The sequence below is a fragment of the Pseudorca crassidens genome, chromosome 2, assembly GCF_039906515.1.
Source record: "Pseudorca crassidens isolate mPseCra1 chromosome 2, mPseCra1.hap1, whole genome shotgun sequence".
NCBI classification, from domain to species: domain Eukaryota; kingdom Metazoa; phylum Chordata; class Mammalia; order Artiodactyla; family Delphinidae; genus Pseudorca; species Pseudorca crassidens.
Window position 1 is genome coordinate 161,171,851 of NC_090297.1, and position 23,412 is coordinate 161,195,262.

Consider the following 23,412-nt stretch of genomic DNA (forward strand, 5'->3'; position numbering starts at 1 on the left):
AATTGGCCTTTCCAGAGAGTTCAGTTCCTATTGATGCCTCTGGGTTTTTACTGTGTAACAAGGCTACCTTTAATTCGAAATTCTTGGGGCACCTGACTGCTACCATGAGCAACTACCCCCACATATTAAGCTTCATTAATTGCTCATATCTTTCAGTGAATAGACAACTGTAAATTCGTTTTTTTTAAACTCTAATTTTTTGAATGCAGAATGAAGAGCACAGAGGTCTCTGGCTACCTATATATGAGGGAGTGGGGGAAGATAATGCATTACACCAACACTTATAACTACCACTGTCAAGTTTCTACACTAAGCCCTTTTTCGTAAATGATTTACTCCTGACAAGAACCCTAATATATGCCACTATTACCCATTAGGAAACCAAGGCCTTAGAAGAAACTATGGTGAAATAAATGTTTTAGGAAGTTAATATAGCAGTAATAAACAAGATGTATTGGAAGATGAGAGAGAGGTAGTTAAGAAGTCCCAGGAGAAATTTAGGCCTAAGGCATCGGATTGAGAAGACAGAATGACATTATAAAGATTAGGCAGATTATGTAATGGCAGGATAGGAATTACAAGAGAAAAAAGGATTTAGGGCTTCCCTGGTGGTGCAGTGGTTAAGAATCCGCCTGCCAATGCAGGGGATGTGGGTTTGATCCCTGGTCGGGGAACCAAGATCCCACATGCCGCGGGGCAACTAAGCCTTCACGCCGCAACTACTGAGCCTGCGCTCTAGAGCCCGCGAGCCACAACTACTGAAGTTCACGGGCCTGGAGCCCGTGCTCCGCAACAAGAGAAGCCACTGCAGTGAGAAGCCAGCAGGCCGGAACAAAGAGCAGCCCCCGCTTGATGCAACTAGAGAAAGCCCGCGCGCAGCACCAAAGACCCAACAAAGCCAAAAAAAATTAAAAAACAAACAAACAAGGATTCAGAGTTTCTAGCTGGACTGAACTGTGAACCAAGGACAACAGTAGGGACGTTGGGAAGAACTGGTTTGGCTAAGTGTTATTAAAAACACACGCCTTACAAAGAGTTACTAATAATATGCCTTAGGTATTATGAAGTGTTACAACAGCAAAGAAATCTAACAGAGATTAGATGTCTCAGGTAAAATCTAGTAGCTTCTTCAAAGAGCCAAGAAAATAAATATTCTTAATTCCATTTAGGTTCATGTAAAGGTCTAACTTCAGATGAACTTTCTTGATGGAATGAAAATGCATGAGAGTTTTGAATAACACAGACTGAATTACTCACTGAAAGTATATTGACTATAAGTGACGGAATTTAAAGTGAATAAGTTAGGGTCAATTTTATGTTTGAACAGATAGGCACAAAATCTTATTACTTAAAATATTTTAATTTCTAAAAAAATTTAAACCATATTAAAATTTAAATAATTTCATTGTACAGTACTTGATAATACATTTCAACAAACTGAAAAGTAAAAAAACCCACTAAATCAGTTTACTTTCCAAGTTTAATTACGTACAAACTCTTCTGCTCCCCCAGGAGGATATAAAAATCGACAGTGAAAATGGAATATTTAAGTATAATGTAAGATATTTGGCCAAAAGAATTTCTAAAACTAAATTTCATCTGCTAATACCCTATAACTACCAGTATGCTTATAGCAGATAGGAATTTAAAACAAAACAAATCCAATTTGATCAAATCCACAATTAACTGAAGTTTTCCTTTTATTCAGTTTGAATAAAATAGCAGCCATTATTTTATCCAATACAGTAATGGTATCAATGGCACAAGAATTGATCCGCCTAGCTGTGCAAAACAAGAACAGTTATCTTCTGTTGAAAGGATGTGAGTTTTTCAAACTCAGTTCTTTTTCATTTGTGCCATAATTTCCAAATAAATAAACAGCTCCAGTTAATGTCTTATCAGTCCACTTCTCTATATGATTACATCTTCCATGAAGTCATCATATAGCCACTTATAGTTATCATCTTTGGAACACTCTATGGTTTCAAAAAGGTGCTGAAAGTCTTCAGGGTACATATCTATTACTTTCACATCTTTATTTTTTTTAATTTGCTTCAATATATGCATTGCATCAATTGGACTCAATGAACTGCAAAATAAATACAAAGTAAATGTGCTTAATTCTTTATCATAACAACTGTCAGTTAATATTGATAGAGGCGGCTTCTAAGCCCAATTTAAAATGCCTAACTTATTATATATAATTAATCTTATTCAGTTTAATAGCCTGCCTATTATATATAGCTTTAACTATGTCTATTCCTAAAGTTCCATGGCTTGCCTGTAATGAAAAGAGCTGATTTAGGCTTTAACATGTTCTCATCAGTTCTTAGGCAAATTCTAGTTTAACATTGCCCTTAAAAATTCTTTTGCCTGGGCTTCCCTGGTGGCGCAGCGGTTGGGAGTCTGCCTGCCGGTGCAGGGGACACGGGTTTGTGCCCCGGTCCAGGAAGATCCCACATGCTGCAGAGTGGCTGGGCCCGTAAGCCATGGCCGCTGAGCCTGTGCGTCCAGAGCCTGTGCTCCACAACGGGAGAGGCCACAACAGTGAGAGGCCCGCATACCGCAAAAAAAAAAACAAAAAAAACAAAATTCTTCTGTCTACCTTTCATCTTTTAATTCTCTTTGCAAAAATATTCTTAACTCTATTTAGGTTCATGTAAAAGTTTAATAAGTAAACACTTAGGTTCATGTAAAAGTTTAATAAACAGCAGGAACTACTGTTTGTTTTCAGAAGAGGAAATAATTTTCACATTTTTATGTAACAATTACTGTGAATAAATTATAAAGCAGAAAACTGCCTTATTCTATTAGCCTAGCAAGAAACGACCAGTGAGCCTCTGACAATAACAAGTAAACAACTGTACTAAAATATTTTGGTGGAAAATATTTCCAATACTTTTTGACTGTGAATGGAATCTTGGTCACAGCTGTAAACATCCTTTCAATCCACAGGCTCTCCAAGGCAATTCTTAACATTTTAAACCACAGTTTATCATACGTGTATTCCTTAATTTCCTACGCTCCTGATAAGATGAAAAACAGATGACTTTTACGGGTCTACTGCCACTTTTAACATTTATTTTTACATAAATATTGTTCAATCAGCAGCTCATTCAGAGTTATACATTAAATGATGATCAAATTAATTAAAATGATTATTTATTTTGCCCATCCTCTGACAGTACTTTGAATGACTATGGGCTGATGAGTACATGGTAAAATGCATAACTTCCAGAACTGTACACATCAGCCCTACATAAAAATTATATAGATACAAAGCAGGCAGTAACAGTATAATTTTTATAAGGCTTTAGGTAGAAACATAGAATTTGATCCAGAGCAGGACTAGGGTGGTATAATGATCTGTGCCTACTTTGCCTAGGAAACAGAACCACTAACGACAGGCAATGACAAGAGGTGGATGGTGGGTATGCTGCCACTAATGCTGGGGCGAGCAGCCAGTTCTTCATGTAGTTAAATTAATCCTGACAAAGATAAAACAAATTGTAGGCATCCCTGGTTGTTTTTTCAAAGAAGGGAAAAAAAATTAAGCTCAGGAGATTATGTGGAAAATATATTTTCCTCAAAATGTATACCGGCGAGAATGAAGTATTTTGCACAAATAGATGAGTGAAAACATGGTACCTCACTGTTAATGAAGATATAAAAAATATAAAAAACAAAGCTCTAACATGAAAGTACAATTCGCACATTAAGTTGCTACTTTTATATTTGCTTTTATTTTTCTTACTTACTGTAAATGGTCTATTAGCTTGGCATTGCGTTTCATAAAACACTGCCTTAACATGTGAAAAAACACATCATAATTAAAAGGTGTTAAGGTTCCTGCAAATAAATTCCTATGAGGAGTCAGTTGAATAAAACACAGGTTTTGTTCTAATGATTCCTGCAGAGAAAGGAAAATAAAATGTGTTAGTCATAAAATATTGCCAGTGCCAGACATTGTTCACTTACGCATTCAAGCTACCTTTTTGAAGAGGCAATCACAATACACCCTGCGTGTCCCTATAGGTTATTTTTGGATGTGACAAGAATGCAAGGCCCCAACTGCTCTTAACCTGGGCCATTCCTCAGGGTTGTTTGCAGTGAGTCACCTTGGGGGATGAGATAATGTCTCTCTATAGACTGACATTAATGTTTGCTAAAGAGAGGTGGATTCCCCCAGCTCTGTGTTCCTCAGCTGCAGTGCAAACCCACTGCATGCATACCACACAACTACGCAATATCATATTATTCCACAGGACACAGGAGTCTGTGTCTTTGCCCAGCACCCATGAAACAGTAACAGCTTATTAACTTATAAGCAGGGAAAAATGAAATCCTAAACGTGACACTAGCATATGCTGAGTCTCTTCTGTATTTGAGGCATTAACACCAGATCCTAAGCATAAAAAAAATTATTGCCGGGCTTCCCTGGTGGCGCAGTGGTTGAGAGTCCGCCTGCTGATGCAGGGGACACGGGTTCATGCCCCAGTCTGGGAAGATCCCACATGCCGCGGAGCGGCTGGGCCCGTGAGCCATGGCTGCTGAGCCTGCACGTCTGGAGCCTGTGTTCCACAACGGGAGAGGCCACAGCAGTGAGAGGCCCGCGTACTGCAAAAAAAAAATTATTGCCTTATAATTTTTAATTGGATTTTTAAAAAATATAGGGTTAGCAAACTATGGTACATGGCCTGCCTGTTTCTGTATAATATGGAGCTCAGAACAGTTTTTACATTTATAAAGGATTCTTAAAAAAACAAACAAACAACAACAAACCCACAAAGAATATGGGACCTGCAAAGCATAAAATATTTACTCTCTGGCCCTTTACACAAAAAGTTTGCCAACCTGCTTTAGTATATAGTATTATACAGGTTAAAATAAAAACTGTATGTGACTTGATGTAACATTAAGATGTTTTTTCCTCTAAAATTATTCCTCAGAACAGAGGGAGCCTTATGTTTGAGTTCTTAGGAAATCTCACGTATTAGCTAGTAACCCCTTATTTACTTTATAATAAATACCTATGTATATACATATTTAAACATAAATACTGTTTGTGGAAGACATGTTGGCCAAAAAAAATTTCAATCAATTCTGGTTTCTAGTTTTGAATTCCTGTAGCTGAAGAAATTAGTAAAAAAGGAAGGCAATAAAATTTTAACATATTTAGCAATTATCAATTAGGGAGGGGAATAACCTCACAATTGACAGCATTATATGTTGTTAACAAGTCTTTTGAAGGTGACTTTATTTTTTATTTATTTTTTAAAATATATTTATTTACAGTAGTTGTGGCTCACGGGCTCTGGAGTGCAGGCTCAGTAGTTGTGGCGCACAGGCTTAGTTGCTCTGCAGCATGTGGGATCTTCCTGAACCAGGGCTTGAACCCCTGTCCCCTGAACTGGCAGGCGGATTCTTATCCACTGTGCCACCAGGGAAGTCCCTTGAAGGTGACTTTAAACAGCATCTTGTAAATAGATTTGGAGTTACAGATATAGGTTTACTTGATAAGTAGGGAAAAAACAACTTTCCTGATGTTCAACAAATGGTTATATGTAGCTTAGGAAAAAAGTTCCAGTGACAGCACAAAAACATGGCTTCAAAAAAGTATAAACCTCAAACCACTTGGATGGAAATGAAGATCATGTGCTTTAAAAAACTGTTAAATATCTAAAAGCGCTTCTGTAACAATTATGAACACACCGACATCAGACATGTGAAATATCTGAATAAAATTTTCTCTTAAAACATAACATTTGGTTATTTCATTTTCATCCCTAAAAGTTTATGCATTTATGTCGGCCAAAAAAGTGTTTTAGCTTTTGACACTGTCATTGAGAAAATGGGAAAGTGTCCTATATGCAGGGTTATTAATTTCAGGGTCATTTGGATAAATTCCTACTGGTATCAAGCCAAAATGTATTACCCCTATTCTGTTTTGTGAGGCTACATAAGTTACGTTTATGGATAGTGAAACAGAACTAAAATCACAATGATCACTGATTATTCTAAAATCAGAATATTTCTAAATTGATAGTTTTCCTTTAGCGGCAAGAGCGAGAAAAAAACCAAAGTAGTAAGCAATGGGAAAGTCAGACTGAACTAATACGCTGAGATTAGGGAATCATTAGCATTTAATCCTGAAGCGGAACTTCTGAATTGAGTCCGAAAATTGTTTTTAAAACTTCAGCTACTTTATTACAACTTCACTATAAGTAGCCCTATATAATCTAAATGGAGGATCACTCTATAACATAATCACTTTGGTTCTTTATGAAGGGAAAAAATAAACAAAAATTAAAGCCCAACCCCTAGGGTAAGAAACAAGATGTACCTGTTAGTGAAATAAACCATTATAAGTAGTAATATTATATATATGATTTATTAATAAGGTATAAAATCTTGTTTTCAGTTTATCAAATTAGATGAATAAACATTTTAATATTCATGTGTTTTCCAAATTTGAGAGGTATTTTCATTTCAAAAGTTAAAAATAGAAGTCAGGGGCTTCCCTGGTGGTGCAGTGGTTAAGAATCCACCTGCCAATACAGGGAACATGGGTTCGAGCCCTGGTCCAGGAAGATCCCACAGGCTGCAACTAAGCCCATGCACCACAACTGCTGAAGCCCGTGCGCCTAGAGCCTGTGCTCCGCAACAAGAGAAGCCACTGCAATGAGCAGCCTGCGCACGGCAACGAAGAGTAGCCCCCACTCACCACAACTAGAGAAAGCCCGCATGCAGCAAAGAAGACCCAACGCAGCCAAAAATAAATAAATAAATTTATATATTAAAAAAAAGTCAGAATCTGTGTTTAAGTCTATTACTATGCTAGCATTCATTGTATAAACAGCTGAAAAATATAACTCCCTTCCAAAATAATTTGAATATATTAAAATCAATAAGATATGTTTAAAAATTTTTCTAGATATTCTAAAATTAAAAATTTAAATAAATACAGAATACCAGATAATGCAAAAGAAAACAAAGACTGTTACATTAGAGGAAAAAAGGGAAAGGTATTCATTCGTTCTTACCCTATGCTTTTGCTTTGCCAGCTGCCCATTTGCGGTATATGTGCCAAATGATAAGCAAGACTCCTTGAGTGAAGATAAACAAAAAGAAAACATTTCTTTCAGTTCTCTTTGTGCAAAGTGCCCCACATTATTACTGCCTTTAAAATTGTCTTGCCTAAACAACATAATGAATTAAAGCCAAGTCTCCAGTCTAACTGAATGTAAGAAAAACAACATGTGACAGTTAAATCATATACATTTCTCTTCTCTCTCATTTTTTTTGGATAAAGAAAAGGGGAGTCAAAGGTCTAGCCAAATACTGGTAACTCTATTACTTGCTTAGATAAAAGAGAGTTGCCCTTAATATAATTATGCAAATACATTCTAAAGTTATTTTTAATAGCCAGCATATTACAGTCACAATCAGTTTAGGGTCTATCAGATCAATTATGGGGATGTTTTTGCCCTACCTTAGTGGAAAAACCACTGATATGAATATGCTGGGACATGTAAGGAGATAGACAAAGAAATTTGTGTCAATTTTTAAAAGGATCATTGCTTTCTTGTATCTAACTTTTGTACATACAATTTTGTATGTGAAGCAATTTTAAAAGATGACCCAACTGAAAAATTATTGTGTGTGTGTGTGTGTGTGTGTGTGTGTATAAACACATATACACACATTAAATTCCAAAATAACAGCATTTGACACAGACTTAAAAGACTAAAACTTATAATATTGGATGTAAGGTCAGAAATGATAATTTATTACAAATTGCAGTGGCAACTGACGTAGAATGAAAAATGCAATTGTTGCTCATCTGTGAAACTCCCAGCAGCTCCAGGAATGTCACTAAGTGGAGGAAGGCAAAGCAGCAGCAGCAGCAGGCACTGCAGCTTCCCCCCACACTTGGTCTATCCACAGCAGTTTAGGGCACTGCAGTGGGCACAGAGAAGACCTCACTCCCATCTACCAAACCCACAGGAGAGGAAGACCTGCAAGACCTTGGGAATTGGATTCAACAACAGACCATCCAGTAGTAGATATATAATGGACAAATGTTAAAAATGCTGGGTCTAGAAAGACCTCTCCTTTCTGGAGGTTAATACATGGCAAAACTCAACATAGGGCTTTTGAAAACAAATACTGCAGAAAAAGAAAACTGTCCTGAAAGCTGAGGTCCTCAGAGGGCCTTCTATCAAGAAACTAGCCAAAAGCCAGGAAGAGAGAACTGAGATGAAAAGCCAACAGAATGAGAGGAGATCAGTGGGGTTAAGAAGGATTTTAGGGAAACCAAGAACTACAGTACCAAGATTACAATATGTAGTATAGGCAGAAAGCAGGGTCAGTGCCATGAAGGCTAAATGTGAAAAAGATTTCTGGGAATACAGAAAAAGGATGAGAGTATGACAGATACGAAAGACAAGGAACAGAGAGAGCCAACCTAAGAACCTGATACATTCTGGAGGAAAAAAACCAGAATCGGAACAAAAGCTAAAATCAAATGAGATAACATTCTAACAACTAAGTATGCACTGAAGGTCTTAATGTGTTCCTGGACAAAAGCAATGAAGAGACTACATAGAGGAAACACTCTTTTAAAATTAAACCAATATATCCTTGGAAGAACAAGGGCTCATAAAATATACAAACATAGGGCTTCCCTGGTGGTGCAGTGGTTGAGAGTCCGCCTGCCGATGCAGGGGACATGGTTTTGTGCCCCGGTCCGGGAAGATCCCACATGCCGCGGAGCGGCTGGGCCTGTGAGTCATGGCTGCTAAGCCTGCGCGTCCAGAGCCTGTGCTCTGCAACGGGAGAGGCCACAACAGTGAGAGGCCCGCGTACCGCAAAAAAAAAAAGAAAAACAAAAAACAAACATATTCTGTATAAAAACAATTTGATATATACTCTAGTCTACTAAAATAAAAAAAAGAGAATGGGTAAATTATGGTATGAAAGAAATGGTATTTATTGTTTTTTCTTATGCTTTTAGGCCTCTATTAAAAATGGCAGACACACACACACACACACACACACACACACACACAAAATGGTAGATACTAGTCTCATGTGGCTACTGAACATGTGAAATGTGTCCAGTCTGAATTGGTTGTAAGTGTAAAATATACAATGGATTTTTAGTACACAAAAAAGAATGTAAATTATGTAATAACTAATTTAAAAATATTACACACTGAAATAATGTTTTGAATTGAGAAGATTCAATAAAACATAATATTAAAATTAATTTCACCTGTTTCTTTTTTACTTTCCGTAACCTGGCGACTAAAAAAAATGTAAAACTACATATGTGGCTTGCATTGTCTTCCTATTAGACAACTCTGATCTTGCCTAAGGAAATAAACTAAAAAGGGGAATGCTCTATAATGAGGTATTATAATCATTAAAAACTTAATTTATAAAAACTTATTATATAGTCTTAAAAACTTAAGAAAAATGTTTAGATAGAAGGGAAAAAAAATCTTATAATTAACTATTAGCTATTAAATAAAAAAATAATATAATCTCCTCTACACAAAAAAGAAAAAACAGGAAAAATAAAAGACTAAAATTATGCCACAAACAACAATAGTGACCTCTGGGTGGTAGCACTGTAGTGATCATTTTTTAAATTCTTTTCTTTCTTTAACATGTCTCACATTTTTACACTGAGAATATATTAGTTTTACAATGAGAGAAGTATATAAATATTTGTGACAGAAAAACATCAGAATAGTGCTCTATTATCTTAAACACTTGGAAAAACAATAAAATTAATCTGGTCACAGAAATACAGCCTCTGAAAAACCATGAAGTTCTTTGTTGAAATTTAGAAGGATTTTACTCACTGTATGCAGGAGCTTAATCCCACAAGCTATTTGACAGAGCACACTTAATGCTTGATACAAGCTTGGATTTTGGGGATTTGCCATTATTTTCTAGAAAAAGGAAAACAGAAGTTACATGTTATACATAGCTATAGCCAATCAGTCAAAATCATATGTCAGATCTTAATACCTTAATGATATCTAGAAATGAAAGAAAATTAGAATTAAATGCAGAATCTTAACCATTTCAAAGAAAAGAAAGTCTTCTTAAACTTTCATATTGAAATATATCATCATGTACACTTAAAATATAATGTATTTGAGACTGATTTCCTTTAACCATATCACCTATCAGGGCAAATTCTCATTAAACAAAAAGTGACACAGAAGTGTATAATTACTGTGGTGAAGGGTAAGTGTGATAGAAACGTGCATTAGCTGGGCTATTAAATTTTGAGTCAAGAATTACTTAGGCTGACACTTGAGGATCAGAGGTACCTCACTGAATGAAAGGGCACTACAGAGAGAGAAAACCAAATGTGAAAAGGTCCATGGTAAAAGAAACATTAGAACATTCTACTAGTAGCAAGATGAAACCTGATGAAGCATTTCCTATTTCTCTTCCTTTCATTCCTTCACGTATGCACACAGCCTCAAGGTTCTGAGTCCCCTACTCTCTTCCAGGGACAGTCACTATTTACTTACTATTTGGATCTTGGTAAGCAAATCATCCTTTCATCTCTTGCTTTCATCTCCCGCCGCCCCCCATCTCAACCCATAGTTCTCTTATATACAAATAAGCATTTCCAGTTATCTTGGATTATAAGATTAGTAACATGAAGCATTCTGGGCAGCAAAGAAACATAACTCTCAAGGACTTCAGGAAGCCCTTTGATTTCAAAGAACAAAAAGTCTAAAACCCTATGTTCACTACAGCATTATTCACAACAGCCGAGAAAGGTATATAACCTCAGTGTCCACTGGTAGATGAATGGATAAAGAAGATGTATATGTTTTACATATACATATATACACACACATATAACTCAGCCATAAAAATGAATGAAATCTTGCCATTTTTGACAACATGGATAGATCTAGAGAGTATTATGCTATGTGAAATAAGTCAGACAAAGGAAGATAAATATGGTTTCACTTATATGTGGAATCTAAAAAACAAAACAAATGAACAAACATAAAAACAGAAACAGTCACAGATAGAGACAACAGAAGGTTGCTAGAGATGAGGGGGTGGGGGAATAAGTGAAACAGATGACAGAGATTATGAGGCACAATCTTCCAGTTACAAAATAAATGAATCAGGGGGATGAAATGTACAGTGTGGGAAATAGTCAATAATAATATAATATCTTTGTATGATGACAGATGGTAATATATAAACATGTCATCATTTTGTAATATACAGACATATCAAATCACCATGTTGTATAGCAGGAACTAACACAATGTTTAGGTCAATTATATTTCAAAAAACAAACTCATAGAAAAAAATCACATTTGTGGTTACCAGAGGCAGGGGTGGAGGGGAGAGGGAACTGAATGAATGTGGTCAAAAGGTACAAACGTCCTGTTTTGTAGTGTACAACTACATAATTAACACTGTGGTATGTTACATATGAAAGTCGTTAGAGAGTAAATCCTAAGAGTTCTCATCACAAGGAGAAATATTTTTTAATTTTGTATCTATATGAGATGATGGATGTTCACCACATTTATGATGGCAATCATTTCATGATGTATGGAAGTCAAAACATTGTACTATATACCTTAAACTTATACAGTGCAACATGTCAATTATATCCATTGACGGAAATGGATAAACAAAAGGTGGTGGGGTGGTGTCTAATTATATAATGGAATATTATTCAGCCTTAACAAGGAATGACATTCTGACACATGCTACAACTTGGATGAACCCTAAAGACAGTATGCTAAGTGAAATAAGCCAGACACAAAGTGGAATACTGTATGATTCCATTTACATGAGGTATATAGAATAGTCAAATTCATAGAAACAGAAAATAAAACAGTGGTTACCAGGGGCACAGGGGCGGGGGGGAGATGGGGAATTAATGTTTAATGGGTACAGAGTTTCGGTATGGAATGATAAAAAGTTCTGAGAATAGATGGATGGTAATAATAGTTGTACCACAATGTGAATGTACTTAATGCCACTGAATTGTACACTTAAAATAGTTAAAATGGTAAACTTTATGTTATATATATTTTATCACACAGAAAACCTTTTAAAAAATAATACCTAAAGAATGCTCTATAGAAATTTAAAAACAACCTTAGTACTCTCAAATGTCATGAGCCCAAATTAAAATCACACAGATTAAGACTACTCTGAGAAAAATCGCAGAACATTTAAAACAAAAAATTAGGTACTTGTTAATAACCTACCCGGCATTCCTTTTCACTAATAAACAAGTTTAGTTCTAGTCGTCCATATTTATATATAGAAGTACAGGAATACAGGTCATGTAAAAGTTTCCAAAGTGCACTTCTCTCATTTTTAGGTGGTAAGATCCCAATTGCTTTTAAAGGGGCACCTGTTAAGAATACAAGCAAAAATATTTAAATAAATTCTTAACACTTTTTTCCTACGACCATATTTTACTGAGTCAAATTAGGTTAACAAACTATATTACTTTAAGGTTATTTCGAGCAAAACTAGGCCTTAGCATCTTTCCTTGATCTGGAACTTGGCTTCCACAAAACTGCTGATTGTATCTAGGTGAGGGAAAGGCCATATTCAACTTAAGAGCAACCACCCATAAACTGTGTAATATAAACATGTACACACATCTCAACAAATCTGGTGTACTGCTAGAGAAAGCTGACAAGTTATAAGGTACTTGCTTTACTGAATGACAAAAATCACCTTTTGACCAAGGCTGTGCTTCTATTCCCAAATACTGAAAAAGCATATCTGAAGTCATAATGGGAGGTGTTAGTATTCCACGACTTCTAGGATCCAGTTTAAAGAAGTCACAGTAGACCACTTCTAGTCTTCCATTCACCTTTTTTCCTAAGGACTAAAGAGAGACAGAGAGAACATGTTTAGAAATTTCAGTGTTAGGCAGACCTTGTAACAATTCCAAGATCTACTTCAAAAAGTAATTCTTATAAAAAATATTGCTACCTCAATAAAGAGGCAAAGAAAACATTACTAACATACCCTAAAATGTAACAGTTAATAGAAATGAATTAATGTCTGAAAAGTGAATATAATATTACCAAGAAAAAGCACCCAAAATAGAAACCTTCAACAAATTATTACATATCCTTTTATTTTCTTTACTTTATCTAAATGGTTTCTGTTATTCAGAGCTGTGATTCATCTGCTAGTCATGGGAAGATGTTTTAACAGAAAATAACAATAAAAATATTAAAGTGAAAGGCAGATAGATGCAAGAGAGCATTCCTTTTTTCCAGAACAGTTTAGTTAGTCCTTCACCAAACGAACTTAGCTCACTGTGTAGGTCACTCTCCATTTTCCTCTTAATTTTTCATTTACTTTTCCTAAAGACAGAGCCAACTATAGAAGGAAAACTCCCTGCACACTAGAAGGTGTCCGATATACCTCAATCTTTTTACTGCCCTGATGTGTTCACCTGGCAGTAGCGCTGGAGAACTTAGTAGTGAGAGGAAGTGTTAGCTATAGACCCTACAAACTTAATTCGAAGTTACAAAAAACCAAATAGAAGAGAGCAAGGTTTTGATGTGCACACTGAGGTTCTCATGCACAGAAAATTCTACTGGTATTTATCAAGGTTTTAATGAATTTGCAATTTAAAGTTATGAGTTAAAAAACCTAAGTTTTCTTAACTGTTTGAATTCAACCTATAAGTATGGTTCTATTCCTACATTTAGTAAATTTTAATGATTACTTTCAAGAGGACCCTTGAAAAAAACTAGTGAAAGGAACAGACTGGAGGTAGAAACCACATATTTTTGGTCATGTTAATTTTGAGATGCCTATTAGGTGATTAAAGTGGAGATGCAGGTAGGAAGTTACAGACCTGAATACTGAAGTCCAGGCTGAAGACATAAATGTGCTGAAATAAGACACAGTTTACCACAAAAGCTGATGTCTCTTCATCTGAACACATACAGATATTTCTGCAGCAATAGTCTTCACAATTCAAATGAGATATATCATGATTTATTATTTTGGTTTTTTTTAAGATATTTTATCTTTTTTAAAAAATTGAAGTATAGTTGATTACAATACTGTGATGATTCATTATTACAGAACACAATTGGCAACATGTGTCTCTCTAGCACATCCAGATAGGAAAACAAACTGTTCCTGCTTGAAACATTGTTAATGTGAAGTCCCAGGAATTTTATCAGGGAAATGGAGTAGGGGTGAAGAGGGATTTTTTTTAAAATTAATTAATTAATTAATTTTTGGCTGCGTTGGGTCTTCATTGCTACGCGTGGGTTTTCTCTAGTTGCAGTGAGCAGGGGCTACTCTTCGTTGTGGTGCGCGGGCTTCTCATTGTGGTGGCTTCTCTTGTTGCGGAGCATGGGCTCTAGGCACACGGGCTCAGTAGCTGTGGCTCGCAGGCTCTAGAGTGCGGGCTCAGCCATTGTGGCGCATGGGCTTAGTTGCTCCACGGCGTAGGGATCTTTCTGGACCAGGAATTGAATGTGTGTCCCCTGCACTGGCAGGTGGTTTCTTATCCACTGCACCACCAAGGAAGTCCATGGGATTTTAAATTTAGATAAAAATCCAGAGTCAAGCATTATCCTTGAAAATAATTTTAGTTCTTAGGAGCAAAACTGTGAGCCTTTGGGTGGCTAGAAGCACTGTCTGCTAAGAGCACCACTTCAAGGCCCTGATTCAGGGCTGCAAAGGTTCTATATAAATGATTACTTCTCTTTTATTCTTGCAAATATACATGAATTCACACAAAACTTTGAATGGCTTTTCACTTTACAATGAGTGAAAGAACGTGTACTAATGGCTGAGCTCAAGTTAGTGTTGGTGGGGAGGGGGGAATAGGGAGTTAGACGTTTAAATTTTGCGCTTACATTAACAGCTTCAGAAACATTTTATGACTGATATTCCTGTAAGAAATACTGTGAGGAATTCTCTAGTCCCTAGTCACTCTATTTCATTGATTCAACTGTTTTTAAATTGAGACTACTGTTATCTTGATCTTATAGAAAAGCAACCGTTGTGTTACAGGATAACAAACTGTAAACAGAAGGACATTTTAATACCACCTTAATTATTTTGTGAACATGTAGATTAATCTTCGGAAGTACCCCCCGTTTAAAGACCAAGATAAGAGCTATTTTGTTTTTAATTTCCAGGTTGAAATTACAGATGGCTATGTTTACTAAATCACATTTCATGATCTTGAATCTTTGAATAATTTTATGGGTTCTTTTTCTCTTCATGTTTTTGGAATTCCAGCAGATTTAACATCAATTAAATAATCTGAATTCAAAAACCCTGAATTTTTTCAGTTGTAGAAAAACAACCATCTAATGTGACAGTTATATTTAAAAGAGCAGGATTTTGTATACATTTTCATCATTTTTTGATGTCATCTTGCACTTTCAGATAACACTATTTTACATGGTTTCAGGAAGCTGGCACATGGAGGAAAAGTTTCCTGAATTGAATCAAAAGATTTATAAAGGAGGGAAGAAGAGAAAGAGAACAAAAAAGAGGCTGACAATGATGCAAGGAATTTCCACTTTACTGTTATGTGAACTTGTCAGCTATACATGAAGCCAAATTCACTAAAAAATCCATTTGGATAATGCCTTTACTCCATGCAATTTATTCTGAATACACCAAACTTTTCTTGCCTCTGAAACCCTAAGTCCAGAGTTAACACAGTCCCGTTAACCTAATCTTAGCATTCCAATTAGATTCTAAGCTCACTTATCCCCTTCTAAGAAAGAAGAGGCACAGCATAGCCTGCTAATACGAGGAAACAAGCCTCGAGATACCAGTTATACATTTTGTTCAATCACCCATCTGTAGCAGAGCTAGAACCAGAAAAAAAGTCTCTGAATCCATCTTTCAGTCATTCAACAATCATTGATACTGTGTTCTAGTCACTGGGGCTAACAAGATACGGCATAGCCCCTAAAAGTGATTGTTTAAAAATAAACTGTGTGGGGCTTCCCTGGTGGCGCAGTGGTTGAGAGTCCGCCTGCCAATGCAGGGGACATAGGTTCGTGCCCCGGTCCGGGAAGATTCCACATGCCGCGGAGCGGCTGGGCCCGTGAGCCATGGCCGCTGAGCCTGCGCGTCCGGAGCCTGTGCTCCGCAACGGGAGAGGCCACAGCAGTGAGAGGCCCGCGTACCGCAAAAAAAAAAAAAAAAAAAAGTGTGCTTAATTTTACTTCCCTAAACCACTCAAAGGTAGCTGATTGAACAATAAATTATTTTTAGAAACAAAAATATACCTTCAATTGTGGAATAAAAGTCTCGTCACTTTCAAGGGCAATCACTTTGGCACCACTTTCAAGCAATGCTCGTGTCAGGATTCCAGGACCTAATGTATTAACAGAACGAAAAGTTTATTTGCAAAAGAAACAACATAATCTTTTTCAATATCAAAGAAATTAGATGTTTTACCTGTATGATATAATTTTAATTCTCACAACATTCCGAAAGTGGATATTACACTCCTGATTTACATATAAGGAAACTGCGGATTAGATACAGTCACTTGACTCCACCATCACAACTGGAACGCGGTGCTGCCTGGCTTTGAATCCATTCCGTCAAAGACCGCAAAACCTGCGCTCCTTACAATGTTTCACTACCTCTCAAGAAAAAACAAACAAACAAAATAGTTGCCTCTAGCTTACCACTTACTCATAGACTCTCTGGATACTTTATCATCAAAGATATTGCCAAACCTAAACAGAACTGACTCCCCATGATAGGAAATGGTGCTTAAAAAAATTATTTTTCAAAAAGTCTATAAATCTTGTGTTCCCGGCATCCTGCTGCGGTCTATAGAAGATGCACGAAAGGGTAAGATAAAAGTTCTTTTGGGAAGATGGTGAAATCTAAGAGCATGTTTTATCAAAACAGTTTGTAAAGTGCAAACTGCTACGGAAATATCTTGTGGAGTGATGATTAACAGAGGCCATATAAGCTGCTTAAAGGAAGAGGCCATGTTTTACACAGTCTGCAAAAGTGAACATCCAAGAAAATGAAGGCCACGAGGGTCTCACCTGGATTGCATTCCAGGAATAGCTGGCAAGATTTTCGTTTTCCCCGTAGGATCCGCACCAAGGTCTCAGCCACTCTAGGGCTGGTTATGTACCGCTTGGTCTCTGAGCGGCATCTGTAAACACGCGAGGACGATTTTCCAAATCCCACATTGGGCATCAGGTGCGGGTAGTAGTCAGACAAGCCACGGCGGTTCCCCGCCGGGACGTCCATCAGCCTCACCGCTCCCGACTTCAAAATGCAAAAGCGCCCAGCGCGGGTCAAAGCTGACAGCATCAGCCTCGAAAGAAGTCCCACCCCTGGGACCCACATTCTCACCCTCTAAGTCCTGTCCCAGTGTTACCCAGGGTCGTTACATCCTCGACGAACTCCATACAGGGAAGCCCATGTGCTACATCTCCTTGCCCCGGGTCTAGGCCGGCGGAAGTAAACAGGCCAAACTGTGCGTGCGAACGACCTCTCCATCTTGCCTTTGCCGTCACTTCCGTTTCCGTACCGGCGCCGACGCCCGAGGACTGTGAGTGGACGGCCGAGGAGAGAGACGGACCATCTAGGCGGTGTCTGAACTCGAACTCTATGGTCGTCCGTCCTCTGCACCTCCTCTCTAGCCATCCGCGCTCTATGCTCCGCGGTGGCGGGCCGCCGGCCACCAGCCAGCCAGCCAGCCAGCCGGGAGGGGTACGCAGAGGGAGGCGGGGCGGGAAGGCGAGAGGTGTCTCCTACACTCGAGCGGCGGGAGACCCGAGCAAGCTCTGTGACAGCTGGTCGGCCGCCATGTCAGCAAGGGGGGCTAGAAGCGGATCCGGCGCCCGGCGGTAGCCCTCCTTTCGTCTCCGGTTCCCAGGTGAGGAGAGGAAGAGCGGGTCGCAGCTGGCCGGCCGGCTCGCGTCTAGGGTAAAGCCTTTGGGAACCCCCTCGCTGCTCCCCCGGCGCTGTCTTCCTCCGGCAGCGAAGCCTCTGCCTTCTCGGTGCGGTGGAGCCCTGTTCCCTCACCTCCTCCCTTTCTGCGCTCTCCCGTTTCCCTCTCTTCTGTCGCCGCCGTGGCCTCTTCCTGCGCAGCGCGCCCATTTCTCCCTCCCTAGGGCACTCGCGCCAGGAGTTGTCCCTCTCCCGGCTCCCCGCAGAGCCTGCGGCTTCCACGGCGCCTCTGTTCGTTTTTGTCCTGTTGCCCACAGCCGTGTCTCTCCACCCCTGTGGGTGGTTTTATTTTCCTTCATACCTGTTTTCTTCCCCTCACCGCTTAGATTGTCAAGAAGCACCTAGTGTCTCCCTTCCGTTACTCCCTCTGGGCCAATATTTATTTTAGTCTTTATTTTTATTTGCGCGTTTATAAGATTTAAAGTTAAGATTAAAAAAATAGGATTGAAAAGTTTAAAATTCCTTCCTGAGCTTGAAAACAGTAAGGTCTTAGGATGCTTATTTTGTTGCCTTTGTAAACTTAGTCAAACACATTGTACTGTGGAATACAATTTAAAAGACCGATTCCAAAGACTCTAAAAATAGGATGCTCTAATGGAGAATTTGGCAGTCTTTTTACCTATTGGATAGTGATAGAACACTCAATTCTTTGAGAGCGATTTCAGTATTTAAGGATTATACTCAGAAAGAGCTTTACCCGTCACCCTTTCCACCAAGGCAGGAAACTGCAGCCATTCAACTTCCTATTTTAAAATATGTACAGTCCTTTCTGCGTACCTTACTGGGAGCGTAATTGAGCTTGGTATTTTAAATGCACAAGGAAAAGATTCCTAAGGAATGTATCGCCTAGCAAATAGAAGTCTGAAGATTTATTCGGCTGATGAATATCAAATGGATAAAGAATTGATGGCCAAGTATGGCCTTTTTCGGGTTGTAAATTTGTGAGGACACCGTAGAAAGTGTCTTGTCAACTGTTGTGGAAGCCCTGGGAACCCTTTGGTCTTAATTTTTTTAAATTCTTTTTAAAATATTTTCCCCATTGACAAGTCTAGAAGTTATTCTTGCATCCTCTGAACGCCTGAGAGAGCTCCATACCCCCGATCCTTTTACTGAGCTGTCTCCCCATCTCTCCTTATAAAAATATTTCTGTACATTCAGAAATACACTGGATTTTTTTCCCCAAGAGCCCTTGAGGCCTAAATATTTTAAAAATCAAAGCAGAAAGATCTATTACGGTAGAGGAAGAAATGGTTCACTCATAGAACTGTGTTGTTGAATTTCTCACGTTTAAAATATACTTTAAAAAATTGTGGTAAAAAATACCTACCTTAAAATATGCTTTCTTATTTTATATTTGTGGACCAAAGATAACCTACTCAACTCTAGAGAAATTAATGTCGTTTTTAATTTTGCTTTTGAGTGGTGTTATATTCTTTTGATTTTGGAAAAGAGAATTAGGTTATGGTAATTATTTCCCTTTTTATAGTGTTAATGGTTTGTTTGTGGTTGACGATGTTTAAATAATAAGAGACAGAATCTTACACATTTTATTTTTCTGAGGTCCCAGGTGCTAGAAATGACAGAAATATCCATTTCCCTTAAAAATGAACTTTATAATCAGCATTGAGAGCTACTTCTTTAGAAAAACCTTGTTTGTATATTTCCCATCTTATTTTTTTAAGAGGTGTAGTTTTTGCATCCTGTGCTATTTTTGCCTTTTTGAAGTAATGTAATATCTGTTTAGTGGTGTCAGGCAAACTGATTCTATTATTTTTACACTATTCTTAAGTTATTTTTTTTACTATCCCCGTTTAATTGACAGAGAAGTTAAAATACTGATTTTTCTTTTGACTTTTATACGGCAGTTGTAATTGGGAAATGCCAAGTGACAGTTTGCTACCAGAATTTAGACTGTGGGTCTACAGTAGTGCTGCCCAATAAAAATATAATACAAGCTATATGAGCAATTTAAAGTTTTCTAGTCACATTAACAAAGTAAAAAAGAAGTAGTAGGTGGAATTAATTTTAATATTTTATTTGATTTCTATATATATCATTTCAACATGTGATCAGTTTTAAAAGTTAATGATGAGATGTTTTACATTCTTTCATACTGAATCTGCAAAATCTCATGGGTATTTTATATTTACAGTACAGCTGAATTCCAACCAGCTACATGTCTTAGCTGGTGGCTAAAGACCTTATTGAGCAGCACATATCTATAGGATTACTGTGTGATTCTTAAGATATCTTCTTACCCTGAGAGTCTGGGGTAAATTCTGTGGAGTAAATTTAAAAATCTTTTTCCTAAAGTGCTGGGATATTCAAACTGAGAAGATTCTAGCAGGATGAAAGTTCCAAAAAGTCTCTTCCTTTTTGTGTTGACTGAGGAGGATTAACAGGTGCCCTGTGCTTGTTTAGTGAGTGTCGTAAGATGTATAGAGTGCTCAGTCATTTCCTGGTGTGTCATCGTTACAGTTAATTACATCTGCATGTCAAGAGTGTGTCAAGACACTGTATGAGTCTTTGTCTACTATATCTGTTGGTATTAAGTAGGGAGAACTTGAAAACATATGAGAAGTTTGAACTTTATGGTAAACAGGTAGAGTACCTACTGTTGGAGGCTTATTTTCTGACTCGGTTTCAGGTATGGCTAAGAATTCTGTAAATGCGCTTCTATATATGATGGTGTTATTAAAGGAAAGAAAATCTTTTTAGCAAAAACTGAGAAGGAAGAGGGTATGTTTTTTGGCTGTAAAACACTGGGAGCCTGAGTAATAGCAAAACACACACACGTGTGTGGTGGTTTGGTTAAACTGTAAAGGGAATATGGCAGTTTTTTAGAGAACGCTACTGACATATTGACAAGGAATGTGTTTTAAGTTGTTTTTGCAACAGATGTGGTGATTTGCACCATCTCTTGTTCAGAGCTGTTATAACTTAAAGATAACCCTCTTTGAAAGGTGACTGCAGCTCACTGACTTCAGTGGGGATCAATAGGACCCATCATCATTCTTATCTTGATGTCTGTATTCTGATAAGCTTACCTAAATACTATTTTAGCTGTACTTTTACATTTAATGTCAGAATTTACTTGAAGGCTTAATTAATATTCAGTATAATTTAATATGAGAAACATGCCTCCTCCACAACTTTTATGGTATAAAGAAATCTTAAATTACCTGATCAGTCAACAAACTCCCTCTGTAAAACCTAGTCAGTATAAACCTAGCACAGTGTTGGCAGTGTGTGGAATGTTAAAGGATCAAAGACAGATTTGGGGAAGGGGATAGTTATTGGATGTTGCTTGTTTCGTGAGAGGTGCATACACATTATGTAGGAAAACAGAGCATTTTCATTTTGTCTTTAAATATAGATGGCTATCCATTGACACCATTTTAGTTGGATAAGAGAATACGTTGTTTTGTTGCTTCAAATTAGTCCTAGCAAATTTTTCTTTAGTTATTTAAGGAAGAATAATTGATAGTCTGGCAATTTTCTGTTTTTAAAAAGGCTCAATTTAAGTGGTCTTTGCAAGGATTATATTTTTATTGAGAAGTTCTGTACTCAATATGTCCATCTGTCTTGATACAGTTATGAGTGTGTTCTGTTTAGGGCCTTGAAGATTCACATGAATATAGGCTTTTCCTTATTTATGTATCATTCCTTTGGGGGAAATTATATTTCCTTTTAACCAAGGAATACTTTTTTTTAATGCATTTGAAGTAACTATAATATCCTTTAATAAAAAGTAAAAAAAATCATATCTAAATCTTCAAAAAAAAGAAATACATTATTAAAAAGTTCTGAATCTTATAATAGGTTGAGATTTCTTAAATTGTTTTAGTCACAGTTTTCAGATTCTGCTCTTTAACATATTTGGAGATGAAAACTTTTTGCCTTTATATCACCTCCTCCCTTCCATCTCTTAGGACTTCCCGCTTTTTCATCATCATTAGCCATGTGGAAAGGAAAAATAGTGTGTGTTTGTCAAAATACTGACAAATCAAGAGTATTTTTCCCTTTGACTGTAGGAAGAATTCTGAAGGAGTAAGTGACACATTTAGTCAACTTTATTGACATTTGGGCATTTGATATTTTAATTGACAGTACCTAAGAGATTTTAGTAATTAACAATATTTTGTAATTGTTATACCTATTAAGTTCTCTTATGAGAATACTAACCTGATTTTCTTGGAAAGCTACTACCTGAATAAATAATTACATTTTTTCTATGTTTGCTGCATTTTGAAAACCCAGTGAATTAGGTGGCTGTGGATTTGTAATTTGAATGAAGGCAAACTAATATTTTGGGGGCTTCCCTGGTGGCGCAGTGGTTGAGAGTCCGCCTGCCGATGCAGGGAACACGGATTCGTGCCCCGGTCCGGGAGGATCCCACATGCCGCGGAGCGGCTGGGCCCGTGAGCCATGGCCACTGAGCTTGCGCGTCCGGAGCCTGTGCTCCGCAACGGGAGAGGGCACAGCAGTGAGAGGCCCGCGTACCGCAAAAAAGAAAAAAAAAAAACTAATATTTTGAAGCACCTTTTATATATAGGTTTTTAAATAAATAATTTCCTTAAAATATGTGAACTTTATAATAAGATAAAGAATGCTGTTGTTCCTGGATATTGGAGAGCATACCACTTGTATTTTTATTTTATGCCTACATTGTTTTCCTTGTTCACTTTTCTCTCTTCTGCAGGTATTAGCTCTGTACAACAAAATCTTCAAAAAGAATTATTAAATGAACTGAAAAACATTGCTTAAGATTTTTCAACAAGGACTTATTTTTGTGAACATGTGTTTTATTTATTGAAGCCTAGTGGAGTTTTGTTTTGTTTTTTATTTTTCTCCCTTATTAACCACCAAAGATTAGTTTAGATTTTTCTTTTTTCCACTGTGGACATGAAAAAGTTTACTTAAATCAGGTCTCAAAAGGATTTATACCAAGTAACAGACTTGATTTCCTCCCTCATGTTCAACTCAAAAGAGGAGTGGAATTTTGTAGAATCTATACTGATTAGAAAATTATGAAGTTTAGTTTCCTGAAAAAAAGGTTTTGTATCCATTTGTGATTTCTTAATCCAAATTCAGTCATTAGGCTTTATTTTTTTCAACAATTTACAAAGTAATCACTAGGTTTCTTTTGCTCCAATAGTTTAAGAAAACAAAATTGTTGTGGAGTTCTTTGTCACGCCAGTTAGAGTTTTTAACTATAGCATTGCATAAGCACTGTAAAGAGCCAAAATTAGAAGCAATGTTATGTGACTTCCTTATTTTAATCATATAATTAAATGTTTTATAAGACAAGATGGTTTGTTGTCTTAGTCTTACAGTTGAACTCTAGTTTAAAATTGACCTAATAGGTCTTATGTCCACCAAAGTTCGTATTTTTGCTAGCCA

General features: G+C 37.2%; 2 protein-coding genes across 7 annotated transcripts in view; one reads left to right on the plus strand and one right to left on the minus strand.

Annotated features, from left to right (window-relative positions):
- Positions 1-1,341: 1,341 nt before the first annotated feature.
- Positions 1,342-17,622, minus strand: TFB2M (transcription factor B2, mitochondrial). 4 transcript variants are annotated; one of them, XM_067729552.1, is made up of 9 exons: positions 17,497-17,622; positions 17,094-17,206; positions 16,314-16,402; positions 12,760-12,913; positions 12,279-12,427; positions 9,873-9,962; positions 7,044-7,106; positions 3,759-3,910; positions 1,342-2,089 (listed from the first exon to the last, which is right to left on the minus strand). In XM_067729552.1, exons 4-9 carry the CDS (start codon positions 12,815-12,817, stop codon positions 1,912-1,914), a joined length of 690 nt encoding a protein of 229 aa, XP_067585653.1. In that variant the 5' UTR covers positions 12,818-12,913; positions 16,314-16,402; positions 17,094-17,206; positions 17,497-17,622; the 3' UTR covers positions 1,342-1,911. The 4 variants fall into 4 exon arrangements, with proteins under 4 accessions (XP_067585653.1, XP_067585652.1, XP_067585649.1 ...); XM_067729551.1 differs by having other exon boundaries at positions 17,410-17,584; XM_067729548.1 differs by having other exon boundaries at positions 17,094-17,568.
- A 144-nt stretch (positions 17,623-17,766) lies between these two features.
- Positions 17,767-23,412, plus strand: part of CNST (consortin, connexin sorting protein) — a 116,394-nt gene continuing 110,748 nt past the window's right edge. For 2 of the 3 annotated variants that reach the window (XM_067729544.1, XM_067729546.1), the window contains exon 1: positions 17,767-17,935. The gene's annotated coding sequence lies outside the window, so the exon portion shown is untranslated. Of the gene's footprint in view, positions 17,936-20,518; positions 20,657-23,412 lie in introns of those variants that run through there. The other variant, XM_067729545.1, reaches the window with a different exon arrangement.

Coding starts and splice junctions, on each gene's coding strand:
- TFB2M (XM_067729548.1), bottom strand. CDS start 17,403: ATGTGGGTCCCAGGGGTGGGACTTCTTTCGAGGCTGATGCTGTCAGCT. Junction 12,428..12,759: donor AGCACAGCCTTGGTCAAAAG/GTGATTTTTGTC, acceptor TATTCTTAACAG/GTGCCCCTTTAAAAGCAATT. Junction 9,963..12,278: donor TTAGTGAAAAGGAATGCCGG/GTAGGTTATTAA, acceptor TCCTTTTTCTAG/AAAATAATGGCAAATCCCCA.